Raw genomic sequence first — 18,287 nt, 5'->3', positions numbered from 1 at the left:
GTTGCCAAGGGGAAAAGGTTTTTGGGGAGGAAGTTTCGGCCGTAGAGAAAGATGCCTTATCCTTGCATTTCATTGATGTGAATGGTCAGAATGGCTGGTGAATGTATATGAGGGGTGGGAGCAAGTGCCCTCGAGATTTTTCTTAAGTATGTTAATTAAAAAATATTTAATTTTAAAGTATTAATATATTATGTCACTAGAGAAGTTAGTACATTAAAAGTTAGTAAATTTCATAATGAGATTATTGAACGAGTGCTCAGTGACACCTTTCGACAGAGTTCCAATATACTTAGAAGAATATGAGATTTCTAATGTCTTAGTAAGTAATGTCTCGGACAGACCTATCAAAAATCCATTTTTAACCTATATATAATGGGTTGAGTTATTACATGGGTTAGCAATATTCAGTAAATGTGTCATAATGAGGTGTTAAGTTGATTATAAATTGGTTTACAATTTACTTAAACCTAACTCATCTCTATGGTTCTCTTTTCATTCTCTCTCGCTCTCATTCGATTTCGCATTCACTCACTCTATACTCTTACCTTAGTTTAGATACGAGTATTCCTAAATTAGGTCAAATATGAAAGTGTTTTAGTAATATGATTTGAGTCGAACATGTATCATTAGTTTTGCATTACATAAAAAATGAGTTAAAATGAGTTAAATATATTTATTTGAGTTAGACCATTTTCGACATGATCCAAACCCGACCCGATTCGACCCAACCCAAACCCAACCCATCCGTTCGACATGTCTATTCTCAAGTGACCTTTCTATTAGAAACCAAGTTATTGCAATGATTAAGGAAAAGTTAATTACGTACAAAGTAGGGATAGTGATACAAATAGTTCTTGAACTTTGGCTCAATGTACCGTTTGATCCATGAACTTTTAATTTATTCAATGTAGTCCTTTAACATTAGTCTAATATTCAATTTAGTTCAAAAACTTTTAATTTGTTCAATATGGTCCTTGGATTTTTTTATACATATTCAATTTAATCCCTGAATTATTTAAAAATATTCAATTTAGTTTGGAGTAAATTTGTCACAAATATACCGATTCGACTTTTTCGTGATATTAACCTTACAATTTAACCTTTTTCAAATATTTTTTCGACAATGTGCTCTTTTGGATACTCATCCAATGAACAATAAGAAAACATAGATGTGGGTAATTTCGCACAAAATCAGCGAAACACGGGGTCATTTCGAAAATCTCTTTCGCACTTGTACTCTTCAAGATTCGCTTTTTTCGATTTCGACCCCCATCAATCCGGAGCTATTTTCGATTCGGTCCCTCCCCATAAACCCTACACGCACGTTCACTCTCAAAACCCCCAAGAAAACATGAACAGAGCTCAGTTTGATTCGAATCAAGCGAAGAGCAGGTGAAACCTCGTCTCCCCCAATCGTCGCTTCGATTCACAAAATTCAATTCGATCGCCGCTATCTGATGCGAAGCGTGCCTGCAATGTCTCTGCGGAGAAGATCGCGCATCGGATCTTCTCTGCATTCCCCAAATTGGGCATCGCGAGCCTTCTCCATTAGATCTCTGTTCAGCTTCGCCGCCCCGTCGGAATCCCAATCCGAAGTTCCGAGACCCCCCTCTCGTCCTCGCAGCTTCGACGGCCCCGGCTTCGTCGCCGGCGCCTGCTCGCGGCCCGGGGCGAGTTGGGTGCGTCGTTTGGAGGAGGCATTGGGGAAAACCGGCTGCCCGGCGCGTTTCGGGGGCTTGCGGTTGTTCGCTACTCGAGCCGCCGTCGAACCCGCGACCTCCGACGGGCTGACGGTGGAGGGGATCCTTTCCAATCAGTGGGCGATCCTCGATGAGGGCGAGGGCGATTGGAAGAGCCATGCCGCCGCGATCGCTCAGTCCGTAAGCTTAATCAAGAGGCGCTTGCAGGTAGAGCGATTTCTTTGCGATTTTTAATTTATCATTGAAATGCGAATTGGTGATCGGAGTAGATTACTCAGAGATGTTCGTTTTAGCTGGGGAAAGTTGCATTTACATTCGTGTCGCAGTCTGCAATGTCTCAGGGAATCACAGTCGCTAGAATTTAGTGCCTAAAGTTTACATTTTGAATATTCTTGGTGCCGAAGCCGGGCTTTGAGAACGAAGGTCACTCGTCAAAGTGCATTTTTTATGCTTTTAGTTAAAATAAGTTGGCAATTCCGGTTCGTCATAAGTAATTTGAGTGACCGGTAATGCTGCTTCTGATGTAGTTGGAGGAGCAAAATATAGAAAAAAGGAACAAAAAAACGTGGCTAAAATGGAGTTGAATTGAAGGTGGAATAGGGAAATATATTCTAGGGTTTATAGAATCGAACTACATTTCTTGAATCAAGAAACACCGATGACAAAGAAAACAATTAAAATACTAGAACTAGGATTCTGCTCCTGCATCAACTTCTCTTTGGTCTAAATTGTAGCTTTCTCATGTGTTCTTCAAGTCGAGCTACAGAAAATCTACCACAAAAACAATCAGTGGTTAGATTTCGACTTTTGATGATGGTTTTGTGTACTTTTGACAGTGGAAGAAATTGCTAGTGAGGTTGGAGCTGTTGTCAAAGCAATTGGATAAGCCAGACCTTTGGGATGATCCTCAACATGCCGGAAAAATAAGCCGTGAGCATGGTACACTCATGGCTAAGATGAAGGAGGTGATGGAATTTGAACAGGAATTGCTTGAGCATATTGACATGATAAAGCTTGCTCGGGAAGAGAATGATGCTGACTTGGAATTGGTGGGCCCCTGGTTTCCTCACTAGGCATGTATTTATCCCTGTTTCATGTTGTCTCCTGTGCTGTGCTACTCTTCCAGTCTATATTAAAATGGATGAGTTATCGACTGGAAGGTTTGGCAGGAGAAAGAGACGATGGCAACGCACCTCATACAAGAGGGAGGGGGTCCGAACAGCCTTGTATACGATCTCAGCATCCTTCTTAAACCCCCTCTACCTGAGCCAAACTTTGTGTTTCAAGACTACTAGTGTGTTTATCTAACTTTTAGTTTAAAAGATCATGGCGTGAAGAGTATAGGGAGTAACTGAGAAACAATTTCACCCTACTGCTGGTGCAGCAGTTCTGAATTGGATTAGTTATTTATCAGACCAAGTTCTTACAATCATCTATATCCCAGCTATCTTCTTGTGCTTATACATCGGCATGTTGTGCTTGTTAGTATGATGCACTTTACGCATGTGTAACTATTGTGTCCCTTAGTTCAGATTGGACACTGCAATACTAGGATCCCTATCTCAGGTTCATGTCTTGTCGCTCCTTAATTTTCTCCCTGGTACCTGTATGAGTTCTCATTCATTTTCTTTTGTCCCTTTATAGTCAAATTATCATTTGCTAGTGCTATTGCTTCCTTGCTGCATTTACAAGTGTGTTGGAATCACGTCTTCTTTCTGTTCGTGCAGGAATCATTGAAAGCTTTGCTCAGGATGAGAAGAATTTCAAAAGAGAAAGAGCTTGACGCTTTGTTAGCTGGAGAGCATGATTCTTGCTCTTGTTTCATAGAGGTCTGAATCATGCATTCTTAACTCGTAATTGCCATGTGCTTGTTATGAGCACTTATATGTGCTGCACATCTTTTAGATTTTCGGTTTGCCTCTTATAGGATGCATAAGTGACTTTGAGCTTACGCCCACCCAGCATTATATTTTCTAGTGCCTGGACAATCTAAGAATTCAGTGCTTTGCTCATATATGTATAAAGGTGCAAGCTGGAGCTGGGGGCACTGAGAGCATGGATTGGGCTGCGATGGTTATGAATATGTACAAAATGTGGGCTCAACACCGAGGATACGGAGTAAATGTGGTGGATGAAATGCCTGGTGAGATTGCGGGAATCAAGGTTCACCTCCTTACCATCGTTTCACATGTTACTAAATTCCTTGTTGTATTTTTTCCCCCTAAAGAAGCCTACTCAAGTATAATATTTCAAAGTGCTAAGTGTATTTAGCTATATGCATTTGGGTTTTCCTACTTTTTACTTTTCCCTAGACTACTCTGTTCCTGAAATAGCTGAGTTTGCTATCAGTCCTGACCTGGACTATGTGTTTGTTAGCGAGCAACAATTAAAGTGGATGGTGAATATGCATTTGGATACGCCAAGGCTGAAGTAGGTGTGCATAGGTTGGTACGAATCTCACCATTCGACAGTAACAAACGGCGACATACTTCATTTGCTGCTGTTGCTGTAATTCCAATCTTGGGTGAGGGGTTTTCCCACGTGCAAATAAATGAATCCGATCTCCGAATCGAGAGATTTCGAGCTGGAGGAGCTGGCGGACAGCATGTTAACACAACTGAGAGTGCTGTGAGAATAGTTCACATTCCTACTGGAGTAACTGCGACTTGCCAAAACGAGAGGTAGATGGATTCAACCTATTTTAAGTTTTTGCACTGTCGACTCATTGCTGCACCATAGTGGGATTTGGAAATTTGGATTTACCCTACAGGGTGCCCATTCATTCCTTTTTTGAGGCGCTGAGTTCTGTTGTCACCTTTTTTCTAATATTGCAGATCACAACATCAAAACAAGGCTTCGGCCATGGCGGTGCTCCAGTCTCGATTAGACCAGCTTGAGATGGCCCGACAGGCTCAGATGAATGCACAACATACACTATCTCTTACAGAGATAAGTTGGGGCAACCAAATTCGTTCCTATGTCCTCCACGTATGCCGTAGTATCTGCTCATCTTCTCTTAAAAACCAATTTATTTTGCTTGTGTAGAAAAAACTCTTCCTGACCGTGTCATTTTCTCCCGTGCAGCCTTACCGGATGGTCAAGGATCTCCGGACTAACTATGAGGTTTCCGACCCTGATTCCGTCCTAGAGGGAGATCTGGATGGGTTCATCTTGAGCTACTTATCAGATTTGATGGACAAAGATGAAGCCAGCCCATGAATCCATCTAATCGGTTCTCGCTCGAATTTTGGTCCTGCAGCGGGGATGACTACATCCTGCATCCCTAGCATGGACAAATTTATGATTGGCATAAGGGAGTGGGAAAATGGGCCTCAGCTGCATCTTAAGTTGTGGTACATGCTGTAAGATTCTAGCTTCTCATTCACTACCTTCGGACGACTAGTTATTCGTCAATAGCCATAATAGTTGAGGCGGTTCTCGACTCGAAGAGCAGATCAGCATTTAATTTTCCCAGTAATGGCAGCAAATGGGTGAAGAAAACCACATAGCTGGGTAGTGGGTATAGTTCCCTTGATGACTTAAGTGATGAAGAGACATCAGGCGCATTTTGTTGGAGCAGGATTCTCTTCTTCTTCGTCTTCTTCTTCTTCTTCTTTTCCGGTTTTGCGGTACGGAATCTCTCTTTGCAAGTAGTTAGATATGACTGTAATTTAAAATTCATTAATGAAATTGGTAGTTATGAATGTACAGACTTATCAATCTTCTGCCTTTTTTTTTTTCGTTTTCTAAATTTTCTATGTTAGACTTTGTTATGGCTACAATGTCAACACATCAAAATTTCCTTATATCCTTTGTGCACAATTTCCATCTTAAAAATTTCAAAATTGCACTCATGTCCTTTTTTTTCTCATCTACCTAATTTAATTTCAAAAATAAGATTTCCCTAGTTAAGATAAAAAAAAAGTTCCCGGTATATGGCTTGATCAAAATAAGTGCAATTTAACGCCAACATGTATAACTATAGCAATGCATCCACGTCATTATATTGCGAGAACAGTATCCCTAATTTCAAGAAGAAGGACACTCCAAATTTTCAAATTTTTTTCTGAGTCAATTAAGTGTTTCTCTTACAATTTGTCTGCTACATATAAAGAATTATAGATAAAATCAAAATTTTGTTCACACGTTGCATATTCATTTATGTTAGTTTTATCTCATGTCGAGCAAGATATCTCATCAAATTCCACGATTTGCACGCTCTAGTCATATCGCTATTTCAGAAATTTCACACAATTTTTAAAAATCACTTGACTATTTCTTTTATTTTTTTGGTCGAAGACTCGAATCTCACTACCCTTTTCTTTTAATAAAAAAATCACTTCAAATCCAACAAAAATCTTCAAGGGGAGGAGGAGGTAGTCTTTTACTATCCTTTCCTCTTTCTCTTGCCACTATCTAATTAAAAATAGATTAAATCTTCCTCATCTCTAACACGATTATGCTCCTTTCAAAATCATCTTGATTTTCTGTTCCATTGTGATAATTAACATTCATCTAAAAAAATTCTAAAAAAAACAAATCTTCCTTGCTATTTATTTATTTATTTTCGCGCATAGATTTGTAAATCTTATCAATTTTCCCTCCTTCTGACCAAAAAAATAAAATAAAATTTCCCCTCCTTGTGTTTTTTTTTTTTTGGCACGTTCATCATTGTTTGTAAATACTTAAATAGAGAGAGAGATGAAAGCCACGAAATTTCGAGGACAAGATTTGACAAACGGGAAGAGCCTCTGTTGTTTCGGCCCCGCCCCCAACCATCGGAGCCGCGGGTCTTCCTCCGGCCGATAGCAAAGGCGGCGACTTGCTCGAGCGAGGTCGCGTCCATGGCGTCTTCTTCTTCCTCTTCGGCCTCGGTGATCACCCCGGAAGACGTCTTGGAGTCGCTCATGAACGACGGCACCATCGACGCTCTCCGGCTGAAGATCATCAACCAGCTCAAAGCCAACGTGAGCCCCCGCACTTTTCCTGCAAAAATTCCGTTGCCCTTTTGAGGATGGTTCGAGTTGTGGGTCGTGGGCATGGTGGGTGGTGTTCTTTTGGATTGAATCGGCTCGTTTTAGTGTCCTCTGGTATGAATTTCGGGGGGAGGGTGGGGGGTGGAATTTATACGTAATCGTCAGTTCTTGGCTTTTTTTTTTTTTTGTCTTCGTTTAATGGTGTTTCTTAGCGTGGGAAAGGAGGATTCGTTGTTCTCATGCTTGACGTTGCGCGAGTGTTGACATTCTGCTTTGGCCTCTCTCGTTTTGCATTTGGTTTTTTTAGCTGGCTTGAAGTTTCTTGTTTTTCCTCTCTTATCTGGATGTGGGTTTCGCAGGAGGAGCTGAAGAGCACCACGATTAAAATGGCTGAGCAGAGCAAAGTTCTTAATACCCCCGGAGCCGAGAAACAGACCAAGAGAGAGCTGTTCGATGCTCTGCGCCAGGAGCTAGAGTAAGAACGTGCTATTCTTTAGTTCGAGTTTATATCGTAACATAGCGCCGGTTGCGTATGTTAGCATTTCATTCGTGCTCCGAACTTGCTCGCTCCCTCCCCCGTTGCTAGAGTAGTCAATGCATTTTTTCGACAAGCTAGATGGACAACGGTTTCGAGATGCAATCTAGTGCTTACCATGTGTGGCTTTCAGCCATCTTGATCCTTGTGTCATCCATGATTTCTTAGCCTCTCACTGAAAAAGCCGACTGTCAAAGGGGGAGATGTTGCAGTAGTAGTTACGGTGCTAAACTGTCAAAGTGCCCTTGGTGCTACAAGTGATTCTTCTCCCTATGAAATGAGGGAGCAAGGGAATGGCCAGTCGTTGTTCTCCCCTACCAAGAGTCAAGAAGTCTAGATTTTGATCCCTACCTTCCCCCAACACGCCTGTTTGAGATGGTGGGAAGGAGATAAAAGAAATGAAAAAGACTCCCTAGTTAATGTTGATGCAGTTTCTACGCTTGCTGCCTCATGCCAAAATGCTGTTGATTCTGCTGCTATGAAGTAGATTACCAAAACCGAAGGGCAGAGCGCGGTCCAATACAGCCTTTTACATGGCCGTGTAGCTTGGTTGGCATTGAGAAATCAATGCCTCAGGATCTCAAATTCCAAACCGGCAGTTATCTACATGGTGTTGTTGCCATGTACTAGAATTTAGTTGACTTTGGCTTTTTTGGGTCGACATGGAAGTTCACAGTAGGTGAGATTGGTGAAAGTCTGACCTCATTGTTGATTGCAAGTAAAATTTCAAATATAATGTTGGCAATTGATATATGGGTGGTATAAGATTCAGAAGGTGGCGGTTCAGTGGAAACATGCTGGGTTGCATTGTAGTAACAAAATAACACAGTCGTCAAAATAAGATACGAATCTTGAATTTAAACTCCCCTTTTTCCAAATATGAAATTGATCGATGGGAATTGTGACTTGTAAACCTTGGAAACAAATCGGAAAAACCTTAAAAGGGAAGCATTGCTCACTTAATCTTCAGTATCGACTTCACAAATTCCAAGTATCTTGGTAATACATGTCGACTGCAGTTAAAGTTAAATATTAAATTGCATCCTATCATAAGTGGAGCTCACAGCCATAAGACAGACAAAATGCGATCGTTTCATTCCTCAAGCATCCTCTCTCTCTCTCTCTCTCTCTCTCTCTCTCTCTCTCTCTCTCTCTCTCTCTCTCTCTCTTTCTCTCGTTCTCTCTCTCTCTATGGGAAGCGTGGTTTGAGTGGCTGTGGGGGTTGGTGAATAAGCAGACTTATCCTCCTAGCATCTCTTGTGGTTATAGTTGTAAGTTAGCGTCATCTTTATTTTTCATGAACCCCAGTTGAGAACAGATGGTGGAGAATAATGGCCGTGTCTCCCTGAGAAGATGTTAGCGGGGGTTGAGGGACTAAGAAATTAATTTGAAAGAGATGAGTTAATTATTTAATCTAACAAAGATGTTAATTGATTGAATTAGTCTCCTCTACTAGCTGCTCTGCATTGGCAAATTGTGACAGAAGCGTGAGTCCGAAACACAACTCTTGCCAAATCTGATTCATACATGTGAATTAGTTTGATCTTATGAATCACACGATTTTTACAAACACGTGACAAGCTGTTTGCAGCTAAATTTTGTGTCATCAGGGAAGTTTGTTCTGAGGGAAAGATCCTGTGTAAAGTAATGCCGATTGTATGGACTGCTAGTAGATTTATGTCAGATAATCCAGATCCGTAAATTACCATATTCGTCCCTATTTATGCGCTCTGTGCAGCTATACAGAAACATTTTAAGTATATGTTCGCCACCTTTTGATTTCCAAAGGTATGACATTTTGCTAGAAGAAGATCTATGTCGATTCATTCAATTGTCGGCGCACCTGTTAGGCTGACTGGCAGAACTATCACTTCTGGATGAAGCTAATTTGTCGGCATGCATTGTTGGTGGCCATTGGATTTTTATTAAATTGCTTATGTTCATTTTTGCGCAGGGCCCCAGTGCTTGAGAAGGCTTCCAAATCTGTTTGGGAGTTAATTCTTGACAGTAATGGGCTGGGGAAAGAAATAAGTGAGACAGTAGAAAGAGTTTTCTGTCGATTAAGTGGAAGAGAAGCCCCACTATTTGTTGAAGCACAACCAGATAGAGCAAAAGATGAGCCCAGAGGCAAAGAGAAGCATGCTAATGTTGACAATGGAACAGACGAAATTCACTCTGCTTCAAAGAAGAGAAGTTTTGGTGATATGAACTGAGAGTAGATGGATTTGTAAAGGAATCGGGCAATTGTTGCCGTCCTACCTTTTTAAGCGCTTTGAGGACATGATCCACTCAGCTGAACTTTATATGAAATGTGTGAAAGAGTCCATTATGAGACCTTTAAGCAGAACATTTCATCAGTTCTTTCAGGATTTGAAGCAGCATGTCAATTGTCAAGCAGCATCTTTGGGAAGATGTCACTGTCAGTTTTATGACAGGACTTGAAGTTTTGAATATAACTGTAGTTTCTGTGCTCTAGTTGGTTCAATGTATTTCATATCGAGGGTTATGATATAGTGATGAAGAGTCTGTATTTCATTTTTTACTTTGTATCTCTAGTCTTAGTAATAGTAGTAGTTTTGCTAGATACTTCATAGTAAGGCTATTAACTCGTAGTTTAAACATATTTTTGTATGCATTGGCTTCTGTAAAGGTTGAGGTGATCCATGTTTTTTTTATGGTGAATGCCAGAGGTTTCTCGCATTATCTTAATTGCTTTTCAGTGTTAAGCTTACAGTGCATCCTAATTGTGTAGGCATCCTAAGTTCGAGAATTGAAATGATAGACAAAATTAAGTTTGTGGACCATATTACAGACTGCAAGGTGTAGGAGAAAATGCTCTCATCCGAATTTTGTTTTTCCTTGTTTTGTTGCTGATACATTCAGAACTTGGAAAAGAAGATGAACACGATACTTTTTGGCGACAATCATCATCCAGAAACAAAAATGTGTATCAATGAAAAGGAAAGAACAGAAAAGGAAAGAGAAGCCAACAACATCTTCAACTCGTCCTAATCCTAATATGCAAGACTCTTGACTGCCCTACTGTTATATTCCTCTGCTCAACCCAAGTTATCATTCATTGACTCTTGAATCAGGGTTTGGCACAGAACTTCATTTCCAAGGCGATCCAATGTGCGGTTTTCGAACATAAGCTTTGATGGCGCATCAAAGAAGCAAGTTGCTCATAAGTTTGTCCCTCGGACACAGAGGGACCAAAGTTGAATTGCCTGTTGCTGTTAGCATCCATCATGTTCCTTCTCACCCATTGCATCACCTTTGCTTCCAGAACCTCCTGCACTCGACGAACCTATCGGCGATGTGGAAGTCTCATTCTGCTCTGAGGGCCTTATGAATTTCTGGATATTGTTAGCATTCCCATCATGTTCCTGTCGGACACCCATTGCCTCGCTATTGGTTGCAGAACCTACTGCACTCGACGAACCTATCGGTGATGTGGAAGTGCTGTTAATTGCAGGTGGGAGCCTTGGGCGATACCTACTGATTGGATTGGGATCCAAGGGTAACTGCCGTTTTGACTTCCTAATGATTGCAGGAATTTGGAAAGGGGGGGCCCCTGCTTCTCCAACATGGGGTGAGCTTAAATTTTGTCTAAGATAGAGGGCTGAATCGGCTGCAGCTGCACGGAGGGGATGCGGAAGGGCTTCAAACTGAGAGAGGCTGTTGGATTCTTGAGTCACTTGTGAATTCTCCAATCCACATTGTTGCAACGTGCAGAAAGTCGTTTCTGTGCTGCTCGGAAAGCCGCTCTGGCTCAACTCAAGCAACCGGCGGTCGCTGCTCAGAAGCTTGATGTAGTTTTTGTCGAGGGCTGTTGAAGAAAATTCAAGGTAGTGCCTCCTGAGAAGAGACTAAAATAAGCATTACTTCATATTAATGGATCGAATTATCAGTTTCTACTATATGACTAAACCTGTGAAGTCATTCATCTACACTATAGTTCATATAGTGCCAGGAAATACTGAAGTATGTGGCCAATGTATCGAACAAGATAATAAAGTACCGGCATGTAAGAGCTTGGCCACCAGTGAAATCATCCGCCGGGATCCAAAGCGAGTGACGCCGGGGCTGTGGATCAGTCTCCTTGTAGAAGGTGGGTGGCTGGTGTAACTGCACGATGGTGACAGTGATTGGATCGCATTAGTATTATGGTAAAAAGTGTCGGATCTGAAGTTAGATATATTTCCAGGGTCAAAAGATATCATTTGCAACCTCTATTTCGAGGATTCCTGGCTTGTTTTCTTCAATAGTGGCTCTTATAGCAGAAATGTCTGACCATTGTATCTCCAACTTATTCTTCAGACCGTTCGTGAACACTTCCCAGACTAATTTCCTCTTTGCAAAGTAGAACTTTCCTACCAAATCTGCTTCATGTACAGAAGCAAGCTGCACGTACATATACTGTTGATCGCTAAACGAAAGGAAAAAAAAATTCTGCTCTTCTTCATCAATTGTAAATTATATAGAACTAATATTGAATCTTAATTACCTGCCACGAACCGATTTTGATTAATGTAGCAGGAACATGGCCCACTTTTAACTTTTCTCTGTTGCGAAGATCCGCTTGAGGGTTATTGACTTGTGCAGGAGGACGAAAGGGCTTTGATTTCTGGGACAGAGCAGTCTGCCTTGGGTGATACCAACTGATTGGATTGGGATCCGAGGCTAATTGCCATTGTGTCTTCCTCATGAGTGCAGGAATTTGAAAAGGGAGGACACCTGCTTCTCCAACATAGGGTGAGTTTAAATGTTCTCTAAGATAGAGAGCTGAATCGGCTGCAGCTGCAGGTCGTAGAGACAGATGGGCTTGGAAATGAGAGGGGTTGTCGCATACTGGAATCATTTGTGAATTCTTGAATCCATAGTATTGCAACGTGCAGGATGTTGTTTCTGTGCTGCTCGGAAAGCCGCTCTGGCTCAAATCAAGCAACCGGCGGTCGCTGCTCAGAAGCTTGATGTAGTGTCTGTCGAGGGCTGCTGAAGGAAATTCAAGATAGTGCCTCCTGAGAAGAGACTAAGAATAAGCATTACTTCCTATTAATGGATGGAATCATCAGTTTCTACTATGTGACTAAACCTGTGAAGTCATTTATGTACACTACGGTTCATCATCATATAGTGACGGGAAATTCTAGAGTATGTGGCCAATGTATTGAACATGATAATAAAGTACCGGCACACAAGAGCTTGGCCGCCAGTGAAATCATCCGCCGAGATCCAAAGGGCGTGACGCCAGGTCTGTGGATCAGTCTCCTTGTAGAAGGTGGGCGGCCGGCGTAACTGCACGATGGTGACAATGATGGGATTGCATTAGTATTATGGTTATAAATGTTGGATTTGAAGTCAGATAAATTCCCAGTGTCAAAAGATATCATTTGCAACCTCTATTTCGAGGATTCCGGGCTTGTTTTCTTCAATAGTGGCTCTTATAGCAGAAATGTCCGACCATTGTATCTCCATCTTATTCCTCAGACCGTTCGCAAGCACTTCCCAGACTAATTTCCTCGTTGCGAAGTAGAACTTTCCTACCAAATCTGCTTCATGTACAGAAGCAAACTGCACATACATATACCGTTGATTGATAAAGAAAGGAAAGAAAGGAAAATAAAAATTTTGCTCATCTTCATTAATTGTAAATTATGTAGAACTAATATTGAATCTTGATTACCTGCCATGAACCAATTTTGATTAATGTAGCAGGAACATGCCCGGCTTTTAACTTCTCTCTGTCGCGAAGATTCACTTGAGGGTTATTGACTTGTGCTGGAGGAGGAAGGGGCTTTGATTTCTGGGACAGAGCAGTCTGCACTTGGTTCATGAAAGAGTCGTCCCTATCGAGCCTCAGCCCAAGAGAAGCCAAGTTCTTGATCTTGAGAGTCTCAGCGAGTTCCTTAGCATGCAAAAAGATAACAGTAGATCATGAACATCCAAAAAGTGTCAGATCTTTTCGTGCATGACAGAAAAAGTTTCAAACTTGTCTACGCAGTTCAAGAATCTGTCAACACAAGAAGAGGCCCAGATGGCACATTTTGCATTATTCTTACTATTATGAAACATTTCAACTTTTTTACTTTTTGATGATTCTTGATATCATCATAAGAATCCGAAGAAGAAGAAGAAGAAGAAGAAGAAGACCTGATCGCTAGATTCTGGTGGAGGTTTGGACGGTGATGCCATGACAATGCTTCGGTTGGCTGAAACTGTTTGATGAAGTTGGGAGCCAAATGATAATGACTAGAAGAGAGAGGGTCGTTATGATGATGAAACGGAAACTCCCAAGAAGCAGAGAGAAGAGTGAGAGCACTGCACTCAACTCTGCTTCTATTTATAGATGCAAATAAGTGCCAACACCAGATTCATATAATCTGAAGAAGGAAAAGTATAACACCATTGAAGAAAAAGAGCGCACATATGAATATGCGTCAATCATGCATGAGCTAATATAAAATAGCTATACATTCCTATATTTTTCAGTGCTAATGCCCTGCCCCCCAAAAAAAAATCCCAAATAGACATATATGTATTAGATTCAATTCCATGACAAAGCATTGGATTTGGGTAGTTTTTGTTGTTAAGAAGATATACGGAGTCGATATATATACCGGTTTAATTGATAAATCCATTAATGTCAACTTTTTTTTTTTGTGTAGGCGTATTTCGATATAATGTTCTCTTAGTTGCTTTATTTTGCGTCGGTCAATTTGTTTTTTTAGGTGCTTTTAATTTGATCAGTCAAAAGTGTTTATAATCTGTCTGCGCCATATGACGAAATTTTGAGCTAAAATGGACAATGGAACAGAGGAATTTCACTATGCATTAAAGAAGAGAAGTTTCGGTGATATGAACTAATTGAGTGCTTTTAGGACATAATCCACTCGGCTGAAATCATATGAAATGTGTGGAAGAGTCCTCTATTCTATAAGACCTTCAAGCAGAACTTTTCATCAGTCCTTTCAGGATTGGAAGCAGTATGTCAATTGCCCAGCAGCATCTTTGGGAAGATGTCGCTGTCAGTTTTATGACTGGACTTGCAGTTTAAAATGTAACTGTAGTTTCTATGCTCCAGTTGGTTCAATGTATTTCATATCGAGGGTTATGATATAGTGATGAAGAGTCTGTATTTCTTTTTTACTTTGTATCTCTAGTCTTAGTACTAGTAGTTGTTTTGCTAGATACTTGATAATAATATTAACTTGTAGTTTTGAACATATTTTTGTATGCATTGGCTTCTGTAAAGGTCGAGGTGATCCATTTTCTTTTTATGGTGAATGTAAGAGGTTGCTAGCATTTTCTAAAATGCTTTTCGATGTTAAGCTTACAGTGCATCCCAATTGTGTGGGCATCCTGAGTTCGAAAATTGAAATGATGGCAAATTAAGTTTGTGGACCATATTACAGACTGCAAGGTGGAGAAAACAATGCTCTCATCTTGATTTTTTTTTCCTTGCATTGCTGCTGATATATTCAAAAATTGGAAAATGTGTAACAATGAAAAGGAAAGACCAGAAAAGAAAAGATAAGCCACCAACATCTTCAACTCATCCTAATCCTAATATGTAAAACTGTGACTGCCCTGCTGATATATTCCTCAGCTCGACCCAAGTTTTCATTCCTTGACTCATGAATCAGGATTGACACAGAACTTCATTTCTAAGGTGATCCATTGTGTGGTTTTCACTCATAGGCTTTGATGGCGCATCAATGACGCGAGTTGCTCATAAGTTTGTCCCTGAGACACAGAGGGACCAAAGTTGAATTGCTTGTTACTGTCAGCATCATCCATCATGTTCCTGTTGGACACCCATTGCATCGTCATTGCTTGCAGAACCAACTGCACTCGACGAACCTATCGGTTATGTGAAAGTCTCATTCTGCTCCGAGGGACCGATGAATTTCCCTCTATTGTTAGCATATCCATCATGTTCCTGTTGGACACCAATTGCATCGTCATTGATTGCAGAACCTATTGCACTCGACGAACCTATCAGTGATGTGAAAGTGCTGTTAATTGCAGGTGGAAGCCTCAGGTGATACCAACCGATTGGATCTTGATCAAAGACAAAATGCCGTTGTGTATTCCTCGTGATTGCAGAAGATTGCAGGGTGGGTGCCCCTGCAACTCCAACATGGGGTGAGTTTAAATGTTCTCTAAGATGGAGGGCTGAATTGGCTGCAGCTGCAGGGCGTGGATGTGGAAGGGCTTCGAACTGAGGGAGGTTGTTGGATTCTTGAGTCATTTGTGAATTCTCCAATCCACATTGTTGCAACTTACAGAATGTCGTTTTGGTGCTGCTCGGAAAGCTGCTCTGGCTCAACTCAAGCAACCGGCAGTCGCTGCTCAGAAGCTTGATGTAGTTTCTGTCGAGGGCTGCTGAAGGAAATTCAAGATAGTGCCTCCTGAGAAGAGACTAACAATAAGCATTACTTCCTATTAACGGATGGAATTATCAGTTTCTACTATAGAACTAAACCTGTGAAGTCATTTGTCTACACTATAGTTCATCATCATATAGTGATGGGAAATACTGAAGTATGTGGCCAATGTATCGAACAAGATATTAAAGTACCGCATGTAAGAGCTTGGCCGCCAGTGAAATCATCCGTCAAGATCCAAAGCGCTTGATGCCGGGTCTGTGGATCAGTCTCCTTGTAGAAGGTGGGCGGCTGGTGTAACTGCACGATGGTGACAGTGATTGGATTGCATTAGTATTGTGGTAAAAAATGTCAGATCTGAAGTCAGATAAATTTCCAGTGTCAAAAGATATCATTTGCAACCTCTATTTCGAGGATTCCCGGCTTGTTTTCTTCAATAGTGGCTCTTATACAAGAAATGTCCAACTACTGTATCTCCATCTTATTCTTCAGACCGTTCACTAGCACTTCCCAGACTAATTTCCTCGTTGCGAAGTAGAACTTTCCTACCAAATCTGCTTCATGTACGGAAGCAAACTGCACATACATATAATGTTGATTGCCAAACGAAAGGAAAGAAAGGAAAAACAAGAATTCTTCTCTTCTTCATCAATTGTAAATAATGTAGAACTAATACTCAATCTTAATTACCTGCCACGAACCGATTTTGATTAATGCCACAGGAACTTGCGCGGCTTTCAACTTCTCTCTGCTGGGAAGATTCGCTTGAGGGTTATTGACTTGTGCTGGAGGAGGAAAGGGCTTTGATTTCTGGGACAGAGCAGTCTGCACTTGGTTTTTGCAAGAGTCGTCCTTGTCGAGCCTTAGCCCAAGCAGAGCCAAGTTCTCGAGCGTCTCAGCGAATTCCTTAGCCAGTAAAAAGATAACAATAGATCATGAACATCCAAAAAGTGTCGGATCTTTTCGTGCATGGCAAAAAAGTTTCAAACTAGTCTACGCAGTTCAAGAATCTGTCAACCCAAGAAGAGGCCCAGATGGCACATTGGCATAATTATTACCATTATGATACATTTCATCTTTTAAGCTTTTTGATGATTCTTGATGTCATCATAAGAATCCGAAGAAGAAGAAGAAGAACCTGGTCGCTAGATTCTGGTGGAGATTTTGATGGTGCCATGACAATGCTTCCGTTGGCTGAAACTGTTTGATGAAATTCTGGTGGAGATTCTAACTTCCCACTGTCGTGAAGATTCGCTTCCAGGTCATTGACTTGTGCAGGAGGACGAAAGGGCTCTGATTTCGGGGACAGAGCAGCCCGCACTGGGTTCATAAAAGAGTCGACGAGCCTCCGCACGCGCAGAGCCAAGTTCTTGAGAGTCTCGGCGAGTCCCTCAGCCTGCAAGAAGATAACGGTAGATGATGAACATCCAAAAAGCGTCAGAGATCTTTTCGTGCATGGCACAAAAGTTTCAAACTTGTCTACGCAGTTGAAGAATCCGTCAACCCAAGAAGGAACCCAGATGACACATTGGCATTCTTGTAACTATCATGACACATCTCATCTTTTTTTGCTTTTTGATGATTCTTGACATTATAAGAAGCTGAAGAAGAAGAAGAAGAACCTCGTCGCTAGATTCTGGTGGAGGTTTGGATGGTGACGCCATGACAATGCTTCAGCTGGCTGAAACTGTTTGATGAAGCAGGGAGCCAAGCGATTGTTTTGTTATGTCGATGAAACGGAAACTACCCAGAAGCAGAGAGAAGACTGAGAGCACTGCACGTAACTCTGCTTCTATTTATAGATGCAAACAAGTGCCTACACCAGAGATTCACAAGATCTGAAGAAGAAAAAGAAACGAGAGCTCACATGAATTTGTGTCAATCATGCATGATCTAGTTCTAAAAGAAATATACATACCAATATTTTTCAGTGCTAATGCCCCCCTCCCAAAAAAAAAAAAATCCCAAATAGACATATGTATTAGACTTCTCTCTCTCGCATAGACTCAATTCCATCAATAAGTGTCGTGTTTGAGTCGTTTTTATTGTTAAGAAGATATATGGAGTTGATATATATCTCTCTCTACAGAGTACGTCCCATAACCGGTTTGATTGATAAGTTCGATAGTATCAGCTTTTTTTTTGTGATGATATATTTTGGTATGCTTTTTAATGTTCTTTTAGTGGCTTTATGGGTAGATCAATCTGTATTTTTAGGTGCGATTAATTTGATCAGTTAAAAGTGGTTATAATCTCTCTACGCCATTAGAAATGAGGAAATTTCGAGCTATCGTTGACAATGGAATAGAGGACTTTCACTCTGCTTCAAAGGAGAAGTTTTTCTATATGAACTCAGAGTGGTATCTTCTGCTTCGTTATTTTCTCAGTGCACCCATCCACCCCGAGCACCCCGCTGCACATCAGAATAAATCCATCCCTATCCACAGCTCAACAGCGTTTCTTCGTGCGCACAAGTCTCGTCTGAGGAAGCATTGAATCAAGTCCATTTTATAATAGTTGTTTGACGATAATCGCACTGATCGCATCACCGAGTTGAGCTTTTTTTCACGGAGGTGGCTTCCACACAGGCCGTATCCCAGTAACTATTTTCCAAGCCAGCCGCATAGGTCGCGTCGCTCGGTCATTATTTTGCAAGCCAGCCGCATGGCTGCTTGCTATTTCCCCC

The 18,287-nt window shown here is 41.2% G+C and overlaps 4 protein-coding genes, 1 long non-coding RNA gene and 1 pseudogene across 5 annotated transcripts in view; 3 read left to right on the top strand and 3 right to left on the bottom strand.

Moving 5' to 3' along the window:
* The first annotated feature begins 1,332 nt into the window (after nucleotides 1-1,332).
* Nucleotides 1,333-5,482, top strand: LOC115680229 (peptide chain release factor PrfB2, chloroplastic). Its single transcript, XM_030603998.2, has 7 exons — nucleotides 1,333-1,907; nucleotides 2,537-2,749; nucleotides 3,428-3,529; nucleotides 3,726-3,863; nucleotides 4,077-4,381; nucleotides 4,535-4,688; nucleotides 4,785-5,482. The coding sequence occupies exons 1-7, from the start codon at nucleotides 1,458-1,460 to the stop codon at nucleotides 4,917-4,919; spliced, it is 1,497 nt and encodes a 498-aa protein (XP_030459858.1). The 5' UTR covers nucleotides 1,333-1,457; the 3' UTR covers nucleotides 4,920-5,482.
* A 902-nt stretch (nucleotides 5,483-6,384) lies between these two features.
* LOC115680232 (uncharacterized) lies at nucleotides 6,385-9,686 on the top strand. Its single transcript, XM_030604000.2, has 3 exons — nucleotides 6,385-6,667; nucleotides 7,036-7,151; nucleotides 9,166-9,686. Exons 1-3 carry the CDS (start codon nucleotides 6,545-6,547, stop codon nucleotides 9,422-9,424), a joined length of 498 nt encoding a protein of 165 aa, XP_030459860.1. The 5' UTR covers nucleotides 6,385-6,544; the 3' UTR covers nucleotides 9,425-9,686.
* Nucleotides 9,687-10,447: 761 nt separating this feature from the next.
* LOC115680134 (uncharacterized) lies at nucleotides 10,448-13,707 on the bottom strand. The gene is made up of 8 exons (XM_056312456.1): nucleotides 13,365-13,707; nucleotides 12,898-13,119; nucleotides 12,612-12,785; nucleotides 12,403-12,509; nucleotides 11,719-12,232; nucleotides 11,442-11,615; nucleotides 11,233-11,339; nucleotides 10,448-11,069 (listed from the first exon to the last, which is right to left on the bottom strand). Exons 1-8 carry the CDS (start codon nucleotides 13,404-13,406, stop codon nucleotides 10,448-10,450), a joined length of 1,962 nt encoding a protein of 653 aa, XP_056168431.1. The 5' UTR covers nucleotides 13,407-13,707.
* LOC115664782 (protein SEMI-ROLLED LEAF 2) overlaps nucleotides 11,938-18,287 on the bottom strand; it is a 60,683-nt gene continuing 54,333 nt past the window's right edge. Inside the window, exon 21 of the transcript XR_008816840.1 lies at nucleotides 11,938-11,951. The gene's annotated coding sequence lies outside the window, so the exon portion shown is untranslated. The remainder of the gene's footprint in view (nucleotides 11,952-18,287) is intronic.
* LOC130138442 (uncharacterized) lies at nucleotides 14,175-14,498 on the top strand. The gene is made up of 2 exons (XR_008816842.1): nucleotides 14,175-14,385; nucleotides 14,429-14,498. It is a non-coding gene; the product is annotated as an uncharacterized LOC130138442 (long non-coding RNA).
* Nucleotides 15,691-17,265, bottom strand: LOC115680161 (uncharacterized; annotated as a pseudogene).

This window comes from Syzygium oleosum, unplaced genomic scaffold (genome assembly GCF_021117445.2).
Source record: "Syzygium oleosum isolate NSW1041296 unplaced genomic scaffold, Sole_v2.1 Sole_v2.06, whole genome shotgun sequence".
In the NCBI taxonomy this organism is placed as follows: Eukaryota; Viridiplantae; Streptophyta; class Magnoliopsida; order Myrtales; family Myrtaceae; genus Syzygium; species Syzygium oleosum.
The sequence above is the reverse complement of the archived record's forward strand: the minus strand, read 5'-3'. Positions and strand labels throughout refer to the sequence as shown.

Bases quoted from the DNA above. Each gene is read 5' to 3' on its own strand.
- LOC115680134 (XM_056312456.1), bottom strand. From the start codon at position 13,406: ATGGCATCACCGTCCAAACCTCCACCAGAATCTAGCGATCAG. The intron at 13,120-13,364 runs GTCTTCTTCTTC...TTGCATGCTAAG, and splicing joins CACCAGAATCTAGCGATCAG to GAACTCGCTGAGACTCTCAA. The intron at 12,786-12,897 runs GTAATCAAGATT...ATGTATGTGCAG, and splicing joins TCAAAATTGGTTCATGGCAG to TTTGCTTCTGTACATGAAGC.
- LOC115680229 (XM_030603998.2), top strand. From the start codon at position 1,458: ATGCGAAGCGTGCCTGCAATGTCTCTGCGGAGAAGATCGCGCATCGGA. The intron at 3,530-3,725 runs GTCTGAATCATG...ATATGTATAAAG, and splicing joins CTTGCTCTTGTTTCATAGAG to GTGCAAGCTGGAGCTGGGGG. The intron at 3,864-4,076 runs GTTCACCTCCTT...TGTGTTTGTTAG, and splicing joins GTGAGATTGCGGGAATCAAG to CGAGCAACAATTAAAGTGGA.
- LOC115680232 (XM_030604000.2), top strand. From the start codon at position 6,545: ATGGCGTCTTCTTCTTCCTCTTCGGCCTCGGTGATCACCCCGGAAGAC. The intron at 6,668-7,035 runs GTGAGCCCCCGC...TGGGTTTCGCAG, and splicing joins TCAACCAGCTCAAAGCCAAC to GAGGAGCTGAAGAGCACCAC. The intron at 7,152-9,165 runs GTAAGAACGTGC...ATTTTTGCGCAG, and splicing joins GCTCTGCGCCAGGAGCTAGA to GGCCCCAGTGCTTGAGAAGG.